The sequence below is a fragment of the Alnus glutinosa genome, chromosome 1 (genome assembly GCF_958979055.1).
Source record: "Alnus glutinosa chromosome 1, dhAlnGlut1.1, whole genome shotgun sequence".
NCBI classification, from domain to species: domain Eukaryota; kingdom Viridiplantae; phylum Streptophyta; class Magnoliopsida; order Fagales; family Betulaceae; genus Alnus; species Alnus glutinosa.
Window position 1 is genome coordinate 48,841,595 of NC_084886.1, and position 17,959 is coordinate 48,859,553.

General features: G+C 34.4%; 1 protein-coding gene and 2 long non-coding RNA genes across 3 annotated transcripts; 1 reads left to right on the forward strand and 2 right to left on the reverse strand.

Moving 5' to 3' along the window:
- Positions 1 to 1,606: 1,606 nt before the first annotated feature.
- Positions 1,607 to 2,352, reverse strand: LOC133859289 (uncharacterized). Its single transcript, XR_009898732.1, has 2 exons — positions 2,195 to 2,352; positions 1,607 to 2,077 (listed from the first exon to the last, which is right to left on the reverse strand). It is a non-coding gene; the product is annotated as an uncharacterized LOC133859289 (long non-coding RNA).
- A 2,208-nt stretch (positions 2,353 to 4,560) lies between these two features.
- LOC133859285 (uncharacterized) lies at positions 4,561 to 5,500 on the reverse strand. Its single transcript, XR_009898731.1, has 2 exons — positions 5,222 to 5,500; positions 4,561 to 5,104 (listed from the first exon to the last, which is right to left on the reverse strand). It is a non-coding gene; the product is annotated as an uncharacterized LOC133859285 (long non-coding RNA).
- A 2,775-nt stretch (positions 5,501 to 8,275) lies between these two features.
- LOC133855344 (uncharacterized) lies at positions 8,276 to 15,037 on the forward strand. The gene is made up of 5 exons (XM_062291415.1): positions 8,276 to 8,878; positions 9,831 to 10,093; positions 12,561 to 12,678; positions 13,535 to 13,743; positions 14,397 to 15,037. The coding sequence occupies exons 1-5, from the start codon at positions 8,474 to 8,476 to the stop codon at positions 14,848 to 14,850; spliced, it is 1,449 nt and encodes a 482-aa protein (XP_062147399.1). The 5' UTR covers positions 8,276 to 8,473; the 3' UTR covers positions 14,851 to 15,037.
- Positions 15,038 to 17,959: the final 2,922 nt, after the last annotated feature.

Here is a 17,959-nt window from a genome sequence, read left to right on the forward strand (position 1 = left end):
ATTTGAAAATGCAAAAAAATGCTTATTCAAATCGCAGGCAATGGGGTGCTTTTTTGAAAACGCAGTATTTTAAAAGGCTAACCTGCGATTTTAAAGGTCAAACTGCGATTTTGCCAAACGCTTAACTGCGTTTTTAAAAATCATTTTTTTAAATCGCACATTTTAAAATCGCTATTTTTAAATTGCACTTTTTGAAACCGCAAACCCAAACGGACCCTAAATTTTAGGTGACGCTACTACTTATTTAAACACTTGTTAAATAAATTTAAGTTTAAAAAGAAAAAATTACACTATTGATTTTTTAAGTTGGCCTAAATTACAAATCAATCAATTTGGTTTAAAAAGTTCATAAGAAGTTCATGTGGTAAATTATAATTACGAATCACTTTCTGAATCTATTTTCTATCTACCAAGTTAACAGATTCCGTTAGTTAGTTACGTCACACTAAATATGAATATGACACGTGTCTTAAAAAAAATTAATTTTAAGACATTTTTTTGGCTTTTTCACGTCGTCTTTTAGAAAAAATTACTTTTAAGACTTTTTTTTTTTTTTTTTTCACGCCGTTTTGGGGTTGGCCATAATATAGGACACACCTGGCAAGTAATAATCCACGTCAGGAGGAAAACGGGGAATCTGTAGATGGGATTGTAGGGAAAAAAAAGTAGATGGGAAAACGGGGAATCTGTAGATGGGATTGCAGGGAAAAAAATTGGTTTCAGGACTGAACGGCGTGAATCGTGAGGAAGGCGATGAACTGAGGAAGAAGATGAGTTTCACGAACCCAGAGGAAGACGATGAGTTCCAGAACCCAGGATTCAGGAAGGTGTGCGATAATGGCTGAGAGGGGACGCATCTGAAAATCGGGGTAAAAGTCGGAGAAAAAGTAAATCGTAAATAGTTACTGTACCCAACTGACGTGGGTTACTACCTGCCAGGTGTGTCCTACATGGCCGACCCCAATTCGACGTGGAAAAGCAAAAAAATGTCTTAAAGATTAATTTTTTAAAATAAACACGTGTTGGTTTTCAAATAATGATTCGTAGTTATAATTTATCACAATAACCTCTTAAAAACTTTTTAACCACATGGAGTAATTTGTAATTTAAACTAATCTCAAAGACCGATAATACAATTCGTGCATAAAAATTTTCTTTTTATTTTTGAATGTACAAACTCATCTTTGTCAGCAAAATAAATCAAAGCTTATAATTGAATTATACTTTCTATATATGTCTATTACAAAACTACCTTTACAACCTTCCAAAAGTTGTTACATGTGACATAACTATACGAGTCATACGACTACAACCTAAGAACCCTAACTTTAAATTAAATTTAAGGGTCAAGTATGTTTTCGGTACATGTGGTTTAACTCGATATCGAATGGATCTTTTGTTTAAAAAAACTACCGTAAGTGATACTTAGATACATTCAATGAACACATATGATGCTTCTGTCCAATATTTTAAGGGCGTGCCACATCAAACCAATTAACAACTTCAACTTATCTCATATGCATCATTAATATTATTAAAAAAATTAAAGCAAAAAGAAAAAATAAAAATAGGGGTTGCTTAAGATTAAAGCAATAAGAATACAAGATAAAACAACAGTCATAAAACGCGCATATGGAAAACTCACATAGTACCTCCAAAAACAACCCATTCTCCTCGGTTTCAAATTGTCTATAATCAATGAGATATGATACGTTTACAACTTTTGTATAACTCCTATCCAATTCCAACAATTTTTTTTTTTTTTAAAAAAAAAAAAACAAGAAATAACTATTGGATATATATGACTCACATGTAGAAAAATAGATCAAATGGTTAATTTGAAAAAATATTGGGCGGGAGTTGTACAAAGATGGTAACTGTATCGTATCTCATATTCAACACTTAAAGACGCAGTAACATTTGTGACTGAAGAACCACAAAGAAGACTGCTTGCATGCTCCGTAATCCGCATGCTCCAATTCTCTGCAATTTTTTTCACAGTGTGGCGACCATCGACATGTTTTATGCCATGTTGTGCTCAAATGCCAGCAATATTTCAGGAAAATATCTTCTATTGCTATACATCACAACAAAAGAATGCATAGTTTCAGATAATACAGTGAAAGTAGTATACATGAACAAGCTGAATGACACAATGATTAATTTTGTAACAAAAGGATTTGAAATTACTCACCCATGCTTGTAATGAAGATGAAGATAATGAATATAAGAAGGATGATATAAACAGATTTTGGAGTCCTGCCCATGGCCCCTTGTGCTCCTTACTTATGCCAACAAAGAACGAAAATTGCCTATTTTTATAGCTTCATTAAGCTACTTCAGAATTTTGAGATTTTGAAGGGATTAAGATTTTTTTTCTTTCTTACTTTTGAGGGGCCAGAAGGATTATTTTTTATTTTTATTTTTTTCGAAAATTGAAGGCATAGCTTCTACAAGTTTTGATAAGACTTGTTTGTTGTCTTGATTGGGAAATAAAACAATTGATTTGTACTTTTCCCTTCATGTCTTCTTTGTTCTTTCTTCTGAATATATTTTCTTCATTTTATACAATTAACTTTTAAGGACTCCAAGTGAACCTCATGACTTTCTGTGACAGTAACTGAATAGGCCAAACAGTAATCGGCTGGTTTCCTCCATGCTAGCTCGTTAGTGTTCTAATATAAAAGTTTTTTTTCTTTTTTTTTTTAAAAAATTGTAATTTTATAATATTATAGAGAGGGTTTTGTGTTGTTGGTGACAGCAAGGTTTTGGAAATAATAAAACCACCGTTCTTCCAATATTGGCTAGTTTTGTAGGTGCTGATATATTTCTTGCAATTTACAAACTAGTTATTGAATATTGATTTGGCTTTTGTGTTAGTTGTTTTCTTAAACAAGTTAAATAACCCTTCATGGTATGTTATTTGTGTGAACTTGTTTATTATAAGCCTTTCTTAACTTCGAAAGTTTTCGAGAAAAAAAGGAAAAAATAACATGTCCTACTCAAATTACTACCCCATTGTTAATATTCTCCCAAATTATCAATTGTGTTAATTTCTCTCATAAATCTCCTCTGTTTCTGTATATAAACCAATCATGTACCAATAAATATGCGTACAAACTCCAGAAGCTACATGAAAGCGTTTGTCTATTTTTTTTTTGGTTTTAAAAATTATAAAATCTGTTCTACATCCATGATCAGCTGGTTTCTCCATGTTAGTACCTTCTTTGAATCACTTCAAAATGCTTCAACATGTGAAGGAGGGTCAAATTTTTGAAGACACGCAAAAGGTTTTCTTTTGTTGGTTTTGAAAATAATAAAATCATTGTTCTTCCAATATTGGCTAGTTTTAGTATCTTCCTTGCAATTTGCAAAAACTAATGAATAATTGATTTGGCTTTTGTGTTAGTTGTTTTCTTAAACAAGCCAAATAACCCTTCATGGTATGTTATTTATGTGAAACTAGCTTGTTCATTATAAGCCCCCCCCCCCCCCCCCCCCCCCCTTTTTTTTTTAACTTGGAAAGTGTTGTAGAAAAAAATGAAAAGAACATTTTGGGTCTTTTGTTTTTCCTCTGTTTTTTTGGGGTGGGGGGCTTTAAACCTGAAAGGCTTACTTGCTCCACCAATTACTTTGTTTGGCAACATTATGCTGTAATCATAAGCTTTTCAGCTTCGATATGGTACATATCAACTTGATGAATAGAAGTAAATATGAACTTTAGAGCCATAGATAAGAGAAAACCCAAATATCCTGAACATATATGGATGAAATAGGTAACTGGAAACTCTATTTATCCAAAAGAACAAACATTACAGGATAAAACTATGACCACAAGCATCCTAAAACGCACATATGGAAAACTCACATAGTACCTCCAAAAACAACCCATTCTCTCTTGTTTCAAATTGCCTATAATCAACGAGATATGATACATTTACAATTTTTGTTAAACTAATATCTAATTCCAACTTTTTTTAAAAATAAAAAAAATCAACTATTAAATATATATAACTCACATGTAAGAAAACATATCCATATATATGTTTTAAAAAAGGTTGGACGGGAGTCATGCAAAGATTATAAACGTATCATATCTCATATTCAACACTTGAAGACACAGTAATATTTATGACCGAAGGACCACAAAGAAGACCGCTTGCATGATCCGTGATTTGCATGCTCGAATTCTTTGCATTTTTTGTCATAATGTGGCGTCAATCGACGTGTTTTATGCCATGTTGTGCTCAAACGCCTGCAATATTTCTGGGAAATCTCTTCTATTGCTATATATCGCAACAAAAGAATGCTTAGTTCCAGATAATGCAGTGAAAGTAGCATGCATATTGAACAAGCTGAATGACACAATGATTAATTTTGCAATTTGATTAGCTTTTTGTGGGAGTTGTTTTCTCAAACAAGTTGTTAAAAAAAAAAAAAAAAAAAAAAAAGAACCCTTAATGTTACGCTCTGGCTTTTATATGAGTTACATAGCGGAATTATCTAAATTTCACGTAGCGTTACTACTTATTCACATGCTCGAAGTAGAAGAAATTTAAATATAAAATTTTTCTTTTTATTTTCTAAACAACAAACTCGTCTTTATCAACAATATATACCAGAGCATATAACTGAACTATACTTTATATAGATAAAACATAACTTCATTACAAAACTATACTCTATTGTCTTTACAACCTTCCAAGAGTTGCTACATTTGACATGTCTATACTACATGCAACTAGTGGTGGAATTAGGATTGTGGTTTACAAGGGGCAAAATTAAAAGATTGAGGCATGCAGAGGATTCACAACATCAACATCTTTAATTTCAGACTAATGTTTTATACTACGTTTTTATCCCACAATGTTAATGTGGCAGTCCCAACAAACTCTTGATTTTTTTTTTTCTTCCTCTTATATTTAACACTTAAAGATGCAGTAACATTTTCGACTCAAGGACCACAAAGAAGGCGGCTTGCATGCTCCGTGATCCGCATGCTCCAATTCTCTGCATTTTTTATCACAGTGTGGCGTGAATCGACATGTTTTTTGCCATGTTGTGCTCAAACGCCAGCAATATTTAAGGGAAATTGCTTCTATTGCTATATATCACAACAAAAGAATTCATAGTTGTAGATAATATAGTGAAAGCAGTATACATGAACAACCTGAATGACACAATGATTAATTTTGTAACGAAAGGATTTGAAATTACTCACCTACACTTGTAATGAAGATGAAGATAATGAATATAAGAAGGATATGAACATATTTTGGAGTCCTGCCCATGTGCTCCTTACTTATGCCAACAAAGAACGAAAATTGCCTATATTTATAGCTTAAGCTACTTCAGAATTTTGAGATTTTGGAGGGACCATGATGTTTTTGCCTTTCATAATTTTGAGGGGGCAGATAGATTTTATTTATTTTTTATTTTTTTTAAAAAAAAAAGATTTGTACCAAGACAAAAATGTCATTTTACAAATTTTTGAGAGTAAAATTTGTTAGTAGACTATTGTACGACTGCAATACAACTTGATGATGTGGCAGTAAGAATCAGTACATGAAAAAATTTGAAAAAAAAATTAATTAATTTAATGATTAATTTTCATTGTCACATCATTCCAATTATATAACAATCGTATAGCCGTCTACTAAAAAGGTTTTTCATTATTCAATATATTCGTCTTTGCAAGAAAGAGAAATGCTAGACATCTCAATTTTTTTTTTCTTCCAAAAGTTGGTTCCTAAATGATGTGTCACAATCCCATGAGATTGTGGCACATTTTCCAAAATGATAGATTACATGCATGTGATCGTGACATATTATTTGGGAATCAACTTTTGAAAATAATAATAATAATAATAATATTTGGGATGTCTAGCATTCACCTGCAAGAAATAGAAGGTGTCGCTTCTACAAGTTTTGATAAGACTTGTTTGATTTTGGGGTGTAAAGCCGGCCAGTAACCGGTAACCGGGTACCAACCGACAAACCAGTTTGGTATCCGATTGAAAGTATTCGATAATCGGCTCTATCGGAACAGTTACAGGTTTTAGTAATTTCATATACCCGGCTATAACCAATCACCCATATATATATATATATATAAAATAGTAAAAATATATATTTGTTTATTTAAAGTGGCACAGTGAGTGCCCCATGCATTGATACCAAAATAATATATTTATTTTAAAAATTAAAATAATAAAATTAGGTTTAGGTTTTATTATTTTAATTTTCATGCCTTAACAAACCTATTGCATGAAAAGCTCTAGCAGATTTGATGTAAGCTATAGACATCACAAAAGATGGGGAAAGCAACTAATAAGCATGAAGTAAGTGATGTCGGTAAAGAAGAGCCTGAAGCATGAGAAGCAATCAAGAGGAAAAAGAAAACTAATGCTAAAGAAATAAAGCACGAGAGCACCCAAGTGGCTACTATGGTGGATGTTCAATGGCTTAAATCTGCGGGGAGCATCCAAGCTAATTAAGCAACCCACACATATATGAGCATGCATGCACACAAACAAATGAATACAGGCTTCAACTTCTATTCCTTGTGAAATACTTAAATATATATCCAACCAATCATATTGTTATTCCCATCCAAATCAATTTAGCTTTTAATCTGTCATAATATGAGAAAAGAGGAATTCTGCAAATGCCATGACAACAAAATGAAAAATACCATAAATACAGACTTGCAAATTCGCTAGCACAATATGGGCAATGAGCTTCTCAAGCAGCAGGAAAATCGTGAATGGAAATGCATCAAGAAAGGGAAATAAAACATGAATAAGAACCTTGAGTAAATTATGAACAATACCAAAAATAGTGAAATAGGCCCAAAAATCCAATTTTTTTTTTTTTTTATTTTTTTTACCAGGTCCGGATAACTGGATACCAATTGGTAACCACCAGTTATTACATACATGGTTAACAGGCTATCCAATTACCAGAGCCGGTCGACGATTTTGGCCAACTGGCTACCCCGGTTTCAGTTACCGATTTTAGCCAATAACCGGTAACTGTAATCGGGCTTTCGCCCTTAGTTTGATTATCTTCATCGGAACGATAGATTTGTACTTTCTTCCTTCTCGCTTTTCTGTTCTTTTCTTTTCTTCTTTTTATTTTTTATTTTTTTATTTTTTTACTGAATTCTAAAATGCATTTCCCTTCATAAACTTGATATTAGTTGTTTGATATCGCATACAACTCCATGAAAGTTCACTGTATTTTCTTCATTTTATACCGTTTCCTTTTAAGGACTTCAATTGAATAGGCCAAACCTTCTTTGAAGCACTTAGAAATGCTTCAACATGTAAAGGGTCAAATTTTATTCTAATACAAAAGTTTCTTGATGACACACAAAAGGTTTTGTTTTGTTGGTAACAACAAGGTTTTGAAAATAATAAAATCATTGTTCTTCCAATATTGGCTAGTTTTGTAGGTGCTGATATATTCCTTGCAATTTGCAAACTATTTATTGAATATTGATTTGACTTTTGTGTTAGTTGCTTTCTTAAACAAGTTAAATAACCCTTCATGTAATGCTATGGCTTTTATATAAGTTCCATAATCTAATCATCTAAATTTTAGGTGAAGCTACTACTTATTTAAATACTTGTTGTTGAATAAATTTAAGTACAATTTTTATTTTTTATTTTTGAAACTACAAACTCATCTTTATCATAAAAATATATCAATGCGTATAACTTAATTATTATTTCTATATATAACCATTACAAAACTATACTCTATTGTCTTTACAACCTTCCAAAAGTTGCTACATGTGAAATATCTATACGACTACAACTTAAGAACCCTAACTTTAATTAAATTTAAGGGTCAAGCATGTTTTTTGTACACGTGGTTTAACTCGATATCGAACGGATTTCTCAGTTTCAAAAACTATCGTAAGTGATACCTATATTTATTTATTGAACACAGATGATACTTTTGTTCAATATTTTAATGGTGTGCCACGTCAAACTAATTAGCAACTTTCACGTGTCATATATGCCATTAATATTATTTAAAAATTAAACCAAAAATAAAAATAAAAATAAAAATAGGATCACTCGAGCCACCCTCTTGTCCAAAACTCACCTACATTTATTTTTACCGAACACACCCCATGAGACCTGTTAATTTTTTAAAAAGATAAATATTAAAAAAAAAAAAATGGAAAGAGAGAAGAAATGAGACACAACGGCGTGGAAAGAAACGTGAGGTCAATAACAAGACAAGAGTAGTCTTTAATTTTCTCTTATTCGTATATTCACCGATAAAAGAGAAGGCAATCTGTGAGGCAAGAAGAAGATATATCCTCCATTGCCCTCCCAACTCCCAAGTAATAGAGGGGGCACTGGGACTACACCCCTCTTCATGAAGAAGAAGCTTTCAAGTTAGAAACCCAGCAGTAGCAAACCCCGAACGCACTCCCATCACATAGGGGCTGTCATCAATGTCTTTATCTCTTCCCATTTCTTCTCCTCCTCACGTCTCCACTCTCCTCCTCCCCCCACCGCTCTCTCCTCCTACTTTCCCTCTCAACACCCACCCTTCTTTCCTATATCACCACCCTCAACCCCCAGATGGGCATCCCAAAGTCTTTGCCTTTTGTCGTTCCAGAGGGAGAGAGAGGTTGAGACATGCTTCTATGATGAAGGGGCCACGTGGGTTTTCCAGGATGGCTTCCTGTTGGAGCTTTGGAGGTGAGGGAGGAGCAGGGTTTGGGAGTGGGAGTGAAGAAGAAGAGGAAAGTAACAGTGATGAGGACGAAGTGGAGGTAGAAGCAGAGGAGGATTTGAATTTTGGGTCTTGTATTTTGCCCGAGAGATGGGATGTCTTGGGTCTTGGACAAGCCATGGTAATTTTTTGATTTTGTTGTTAATTTTGAATTTTTTGAAGTTTCTGTATGGTTACTTAGAAAATGTGAAAAAGAGTTATTTTTCCATGTCATGGTATGTTATTTGTGTGAACTTGTTCATTATAAGCCTTTTTTTAACTTGGAAATTGTTCTAGAAAAAAATGAAAATGAAAAATAACATTTTGGGCCTTTTTTTTTGCCTTAGATGCACGTCTTGATGATATTTTGAAAGGCTTACTTGCTCCACTAATTACTGTGTTACTCTTGCGATGTTTTGCCTTAGATGCACGTCTTGATGATATTTATGGTTTTCTTACGTCTGTCTACTTCCTGTGTGCATGGGGAGTCCTTTTAATGATATCTCCTTTACTTCATAAAAAAAAAAAATGGTTTTTCTACCTCTCTTTTCTCGTTTGTTTGGTTGATGAAAATGTTGGAATGTTGGAAGAGTATGGAAAATGAAATTATTGAAAGCGTGGACGGCAGTGGAACAACTAGCACATTAGTGATAACATGCCATACATTTGATTTTACTTAGGGAGGCATGCATATAATTTCGTTTTATAGTGTCCGGGGAGTGTTGCATAATATCCGTATTTTGATTGCTTTTATTGTGCTCTCTGAGCGTGAGAAACATTTGGGTAAGTAATTGGAGTACTCAAATTTTGTTTTCAAGACATTGATATATGCAAGATGATCATTTTATATTTGCATTAGGTAATTTTTTTTAAAAAAAAAAATCATGACTTATATAGAATGTTAAGCATTTGTCACAACATGCTGTCGTCAGTCACTTATATCTGATATCATATTGGAATTTAGCACTAATTTGTGATTATCTCTGCAGGTTGCTTCAAATTTTTACCTTTTGTTATCTGATGTTTTATTGTGGTCTTAATAAAAAAATAAAAAATAAAAATTCTTGCTTACATCTTTGTTTAAATATTTTTAGGTTGATTTCTCTGGCACGGTTGATGATGAATTTTTGAACAAACTGGGATTAGAGAAAGGAACGAGGAAGGTTGTGAATCATGAGGAAAGGGGTAGAGTTTTGCAGGCTATGGATGGTTGCAGCTATAAGGCCGCTGCTGGTGGATCTCTTTCCAACAGCTTAGTGGCCTTGGCTAGGCTTGGTAGTAGGCCCATTGGAGGTCCTGCCTTGAATGTAGCCATGGTAGGCAGTGTAGGGAGTGATCCATTGGGTGGCTTCTACAGGTCAGGCGCTGTTTCGACTACACTTATTTGTTTTATTGATTTCTTATTTAGAAGTAAGTGACCTAAACTTCTGGCTAGTGAGACTGTGGCTGGTTGTTACCTCACCAAAAAGAAAAAAAAATTAAAAGAAAGAGGATAAATTGAAATTCTCTTTTGTATTAAGTTCATTGGAGCAGTCTATCTCATGTAACTTTTGTTTATTTCTTTAATAGAATGTTATTATTGCTGATATTATCCAGTACATTGTCTAATTATTTCTAAATCCTTGACTTATAACTTCTTGTAGCCAATAATCTTTTGTGAATATAATTACATCAAGAAAGATAGCAAGTCATGAGTTATATCTGTCTTCTCTGTTCTGTGAATGGCCTAGAAAACAATAGGATATCTAATTTCGCTATTTTTTTTTTATGGTCCATTAAGTACTTGGTCTTCCTCCTGACAGAATCGCCTCTAGGTGGAATTTGAGATTCTGGTTATTGATAGTGTGGGCAAGCATTATGCATTGTTGAGATGATATGATTTTTTTCCTTGTGGTTAGGATAACTCATAAATTCCTCACAAATATAGATCGTGGGCTAAAATCTTTTTGCATAAAGTCCTTGTCATAACTGCCAACATTATAAAGAAACTGCAATAATTTTCTTTTTTTTCTTTTTTTTTGGGGGGGGTCAATGGAGATCAGCAAAACTCCATTACATATTGCACCTGGCTATGACAGATAGGTTTTGGAGAAGTCCAAATTTTTGGGACCCCAATCTGGCTAATCTGTTTACTTTTCTATCTCCTTGAAAGTGTTGAGTTGTTATGGAATTATGGCCACTACTAGGTGTGTTTTTTAGCTCTTGCATTGCGTTATAGAAAGGAGACAGCATTCTTTGTTGTCATTTACCTGATTCTTTCCCACAATAACTATTTGCTGATGCTTATCCCTTTCCATGGTTTACTTGACCAGAACTATAATTCCAAACAAGATCCTGTATATGATGAATTGATGATCTTGCCTTTTAAATTTCACTTGTTAGGTGTGTATGTGTGTATCCGACTCCTTCCACGACTTCAGGGTGTGATCCCTTGAGTTTGGTGGATGCTAATGATATTCTTTTTCCTTCTTTACTCTATTCCTTGCCTTACCTTTTTTTATCTGTCACCATTGTCCAGGGATCTGCTTTTTGTTTTTGTTCCTCTGATTTGGAAGGGTGGAGTCCTCTAGAGGTTTTGTTGTTAGGGTCTTGAAGTGGTTAAGAATCAAACAAGATTCTTGAATGGTCATCAACGAGGTATCAAATACCTCTCTTGGACCTCATTGAGATGGTCACATCTTTCAATTTATTGGAGGTCTTTCAAAGCATTTGATGCACTAAATCTGTTGAGTTTTCTTCTTTTTATCATTCCCTTGTGATCCATTTTTTATGTTTACTCAAATGATGTCTAAGATTATTTTTCTGTCTTAATCAAGCAGGAATGCTTGTTAGATGACTTTTTTTTTTTTTTTAAGAGATTGGTATTCTAGTTTGAAATTTTCTTGTGGTTGAACGATAAGAGATGTAGATATACAACATGGCTATGGTGATGATGACGCCATTGCCTCCAACCCCAAGGTGCAGAATAACAACGCATGAGTGCCAAGTGCATAGAAAAAAAAGGGAAGGAGAACGCAAAAAGAAAAAGGAGAATGAACAGAGAAGAGAAATGAGACAGAGCGTAGACTTTATTTGCTATTCATGATTATTGCAATGCTCTGATACCATGTGACAAATTGAAATGGGAAGAAAGCTAGGGAATTGAATGGAATTACTGATTCTATGTCCTCCTCCTTTGTTTATTAAATAGAACAGCCAAATTACAGGAATATTCTGTACTGCCACAGGAGACAGCTCATTAGGACACCTGGCCTTCTTCTAGAAGGCTTACATATTATTCTCCCCCCCCCCCCTCTTTTTTTATAAGTAATCAATAATTATTCCTAATTGCACAGAAAGTATACAAGAGAAAGCAACTAACTAGAAGGAGCAAAAACAAGGAAATCACTATAACTAATCGACAAAGGAGAAACATAAGCCGATGTCCAAAGATACAAAGTTTTGAAGAATAAGGACGTGATCTCCTCCAAAGTCCTTTCATGATCCTCAAAACTTAAGTCATTCATTTCCCTCTATAAACACCAAAAAAGGCACGTAGGCACCATCTTCCACACAACACTGCTGGTAGTCCACCAACAAGCGTACAAGTCGACAACATATTATTCCTTATTATTCCCTATACTATTAGGAAACTACATATTATTCCTCAAATGTTCATATGTTAACTCTAACAAGTTTCATATTAAACTGAACTCACATATTTTCTGGTTTTCTCTCTCTAGCATTTTATTTTCTAAGTATTTAAATTGTTTGCAAGGATTATGTGGATTCAACATTTGAACTATTTGATACCTATCTTAAGAGTTATTTAATGTGTTCAATAGGACAAAACTGCGTCGGGCAAATGTGCATTTTCTATCTGCACCCATCAAGGATGGGACAACAGGGACAGTGATAGTTCTCACAACTCCAGATGCTCATCGCACAATGCTTTCATATCAGGTCAGCTATATAAAATTTTGAATTCCACTTCATATGTCAAAAGTTTTATGTTTTCTTTTTCCAAAGAAGAGTGTTGTTAAAGTCATATATTGATGTTTTACTTTTTCATTTATGCTTGGTGTCAAATTTTCTGGCTGTTAGCTCGCTCTTGTTTCCTCTAATAATTTATTATTGAATGTGCTTTCTGAATATTTGATCTGTGGGCTGGTGGCTAACTCACATAAAATAGAAGCAGATGGAAATTTTTTAGTTAATCCTGTTATTGATGTTACATTTGCAGAAATTTCAATAGGTTAGTCAGCTGTGAGCTTTTTTTTTTTTTTTTTTGAAAGTAAAAAAAAAAAGATTGATGCACATGGGAAAGTCAAATGTCCGCGTCGAGAGCTTTTGAGTTGCAAATGTGAGAGGTGGACACATCTTAGGAATGTTGCATATCCAAGAAGATGGTGAGGGGCTTGGATAAGAAATCCCGATTTTCTTTGGCTACTGGCTATTCAAGGACGAGGATCTGAAATACTCTGGAAATGATGATGTTTCTTGCTAGTTTTTTAGCGGTAGAAACTTATTGCGTGAACTATCCCAGGATGGCCTTTCTTATTTATTAATTACATTATTACTTTGGTACAAAATAAACAATTTTCGCTGCTGAAACTTATAAGAGAATGTATTTCTTCTATTTGTTTGCAACAGGCAGCACCTGTCTTTTAGTTTCTAAAAGAACTTTTGAGGCAGTTTGAAGTTTATAAAACTTACATTCCATGAGAAACTCTTAGATGCCCTTATTTGGTGTGTGTGTGTGTGTGTATCGTACAAAGGGGATTAAATGAGATGCTAATTAACTGCTTTCTGATGTCAGGGCACGTCTTCGACTGTTAGTTATGATCCGAGCTTAGCTAGCATAATTTCAAAGACAAATATACTTGTTGTTGAAGGGTATTTATTTGAACTTCCCGATACAATTAAAACAATGACAAAAGCATGCGAGGAAGCCCGCAGATGTGGTGCCCTGGTTGCTGTTACTGCATCAGATGTCTCCTGCATCGAGAGACACTATGATGATTTCTGGTATGACTGTTAGCTGACTTGGTTTATCATATTATGGTTTATTCATTCCACATAGATGCTACGAGGATTTTCCTTTTTAACTTTGCTAAGGCAGACCTCTTCTCCCCACCCCAATAGAAAGGATGAATGAAGTAGTTTTACGAATTACAACAAAGCCTACTGTGGTGGTTCATATGTTTCTCTTCAATGTGGTTGACATTTTATTTGATCTTTTATGGGGAAAAGTTTTTTAAAAAATGGATGTTAGACACATGATGTTAAAACTTTAACCTTTGAGATTTTTGTTCATGTTCCAAGGTTTATGGAACTCGTGTTTACTTTAAAATTCTTCATAGTTGGAATGCCATATATTCTTATTCATGTTATGAGAACACAGGATATGCATGACATAGTTGGGGCTATCTTATGTGTGCATATATACCCCCCATATTCCAGAAACTGTTAATTGTGGATATGGACATAGGGTCCAAGACTCCAAAAAAATTTAGACATGACGACATGGGGAAAATGTTTTTGCATCTTATTGTCTAATTTACCTTGTATCTAGTAACCTTTTCCCCTAATGAAGGCTCTCCATGTGTATGGGGAAAATGTTTTCACTGGGTACTGTTTATTCAACTCTATTTAATTTTTCTTTTCTTTTCTGCTATCAGGGAAATAGTAGGAAACCATGCCGACATTGTTTTTGCAAATAGTGATGAAGCTAGAGCTTTATGTCATTTTGCCCAAGAGGAAAGTCCCATTTCAGCTACTAGGTATCTGAGCCATTTTGTTCCCCTAGTCTCAGTTACAGATGGGCCGAGAGGCTCTTACATAGGTGTAAAAGGAGATGCCGTATATATCCCTCCTTCTCCATGTGTACCAGTGGACACTTGTGGTGCTGGGGATGCATATGCAACCGGTATTTTGTACGGTATTTTACGAGGGATGTTGGATTTGAAAGGAATGGGTACATTAGCTTCTAGGATTGCAGCTACAGTTGTTGGGCAACAGGGCACCCGGCTTGGAGTTCAAGATGCAGTTGAATTAGCAGAATCATTCTCTCTCCATAAAGATGGCTCCACCGTCCGATCAGATGTTGGTTCGGATCATATTTCCAGCTTCTAGTCAGGTGCCCTAGGCCCTCCACATTCTTTCCTCTGTTCATATCTCTGTAATTCTGGACATTCTATTGTTGTACATTGTCTGGCAATGAAATTGCTTAGGCATTGATTGAGTAGTTCAGCATAGTGTCATGAAATCTTCGTCTCAATATATCTAATTGCCCAGAAAACAATCTTTGTGGTTTTTTCCATCCACTATTGCATGCTCTATTCTAATTCTCTAGACATATTGGATTTTTTTGGCAACGCTTTTTAGGAGTGTTTTTTGCCCTTTGGTTGTGATGGACATAAAGGTAAAAGTAGTTTTGAGTTAATATTTTTACGTCTTTGCTTTTTAGCAAAAAGTCACCTTAAAAAGCGTTGTCAAACAAGTTCACTTAAATACATTCCCATCAGAGCTGGAACATAGGCCTAGTTGGGTCATTCATAAGTGAGCCAGTTTGGAGAAACCAAATTAGGATAGTCTGATTGAACCTTTCCAAAACTTCAGCCTGGATTTTGGCTGTGTGTTTGTGATTTCAGGCTGAGTTTTTCATGTGCAGAGGGAATTCAAAATCCCAATATGCCCTGCCTTATGTTCCAAAGCTGGGTTTGTACCCTGGTCATTCCCATGGGAGTCGGGCAAAAAATTTCTAATTTCTATGCTTTTGGCCGAAGTTCAAGGCAGCAATTTCTAATCTCTGGTAAAGTTGAAAGGAACTGCTATTGGTGTTCACAAAGAAATTACTTTCCCTCCATTCATGAAGACCCAAATGGTAGTTGGGAGGAAAACTGACTTATTTTGGTCAAATAATGCTTCATTTGTCTTGTATTATTAATATTTTCTCCAGTTATAAGTACAAATATAGCCCTTGGCTATATGTGAAAGATCTGTTTGGTATCAATTAATTATGCGGAGGCGTGTAGGGTTAGGAAATAGATTATGGAAAATTAGAAATGAATAAACAAGCTTTTGACAAGATATATGGGTTTGTCCCCAAAGAATCTATATATATATATAAAGCACCTTCGGATGGTCATAGTTTATGTATATATATATATATATTAGGGGAGAGAAAGGAAGGAGAGGGGGAAGGGAGGTAAGGGTGTTTTGACCTGTTTCCTATGAACTCTTATTCAAATTAAGTTTTTCAAAATAATATATTTGAATTTGTGGTCAGCAATAGAAGTTAATGGTCAAGGGGAAAAAAGAAACTTTCAACTCATTGAACGGTTACCCTTATTTGACCAAGGGCATTGTAGTGGTCAGAGCCGTCAAATTATTTAAGCATATTTCAATAGACTCGTCAGTGTTCTAAATCTAAACCACATATTCTGAGGATGCCAAAACAAAATTTGACCTTCTCTTCTTTTTTTTTCCTTAATTTGGTTTCTAGCTTTCAATTAAAAGACATTAAAAATAGTGATGGGGTTTGGGATTTTATTTTATTTTCGGGAGAATATTAGAGGTTTCATGTTGTGTCACTCGAGTAGCAAACAGGCATGGATCCCAACGTTTCGTAAGCAATAAATAAAAGTGAGTCTTCCCCTCATTGAAGGGTTCCAATGGTTTTAACGGAATGCAAGTTGAGGGTGTCACATCATTCATTAATTGAAACCACGTATCAATTTCAGTTTGTGTCCTTTGTGCACAGGTATAAGACACAAACTGTGCGTATGAAAGTTAAGGATGCCACATTAGTAATTGAAGATGTGTGCCAATCTCCAACCATTCGGGCACAAAATAGAAATAGAAGCCGATATGAAATTACTATCGGATATAGCTAAGTTGGTGATTTGGGTAACCTAATTGAAGATTTTCCGATGAATATTGTTTGTCAATAAATAATTGTGGGCTTGCTATTTGCAACTTCTTGGCATTAATTATTGCACATATCATCATAGGATGAGTGATTGTAAACTAATTTGACATCATGGCTTAGGCAAGGTTTCATCAAAGGTGGGACCCCAATGCCCACCCTATCCTCAATGGCCCTTTGATAGTTTCTATGGTGGAGCAAGTGGACCAAAAGAGAAGGAACAAAATACGGTTACTAAAGCATCCGTGGGATGACATGGAGCATATCTCAGAGATAATGCCTGAGGATCCCACTAAAGTGATTGATGAGTACATAAATTGTGTATTTGGCTAAGGATAAGAATCATCAACTAGAGCAACAATAAAGCTATGGATAAAATAAAAAGGAATTAAATTTTGTTGTGGCTGATGTGAGAGTGCCACGTGGACCGGTATATTAGTTTGTAACGGGCTGTTCAAAGTTGATGGGTACTGTTATTTCTGTCCAATGGCATGAAGGTGTGATTTTTAGCATTACTTGTATCATTGATAGAGATATGTTTGTTGTATTGTAGCTTTTACTACAACCCCGGCTCTTTTTTTTTAAAAAAAAAATTAATTACTTATGGGTACTGTCACGTCAATTCAGTGAATGAGGTGAGATTCGGTGTAGCTTTTAGCAATTCTTTTTTTCATTTTATATAGTCTGAAAATGGGTTTGATGCTCTTCAAAATAAAAAGATAAATATATATATACACACACACACACACAAAACTATTATGTAGGACAAAATGGTAATGGGATTTCCACTTGAATGAGAATCAAAGTGGCATACCCCATATAGCCAGACATAGTAGGATTTCCAGTTCAGTGTTTTTAAGACAGCAAAAACTTTCACAAGACTCATAAATCATAATCAAATCATGGCACTCCACCTTTGGAGATTATATCTCCATTCTTTTAGGAATATTCATGGCAAAACAAAAATGGACATTTCTCTTTTCATGACACACCAAACATGAGAATCGGTCAAAATAGATGAACATTTCCATTGGGGAAAAATGCAAAATTATTAGGGTTTTACCGAGTTGCAAATAACTTTTAGGGTACAAAAAATTATTTAAAGCTCCTTATAGTTGACAAATAGGTCTTTGCACTCAACTTCCGTTCAAAAGTTTGAAAGAAACCGTCAGAGTGCCACGTTAACACCATTAATATTATAACACGCATCCTCTATAATAGTAATAAAAAAAATGGTCAAATTGGGGGTAGTCTGACCACCCTTGAAATTTTCTCTTTATTCTTTCTATTTTATATATTTATATTTATATTTAT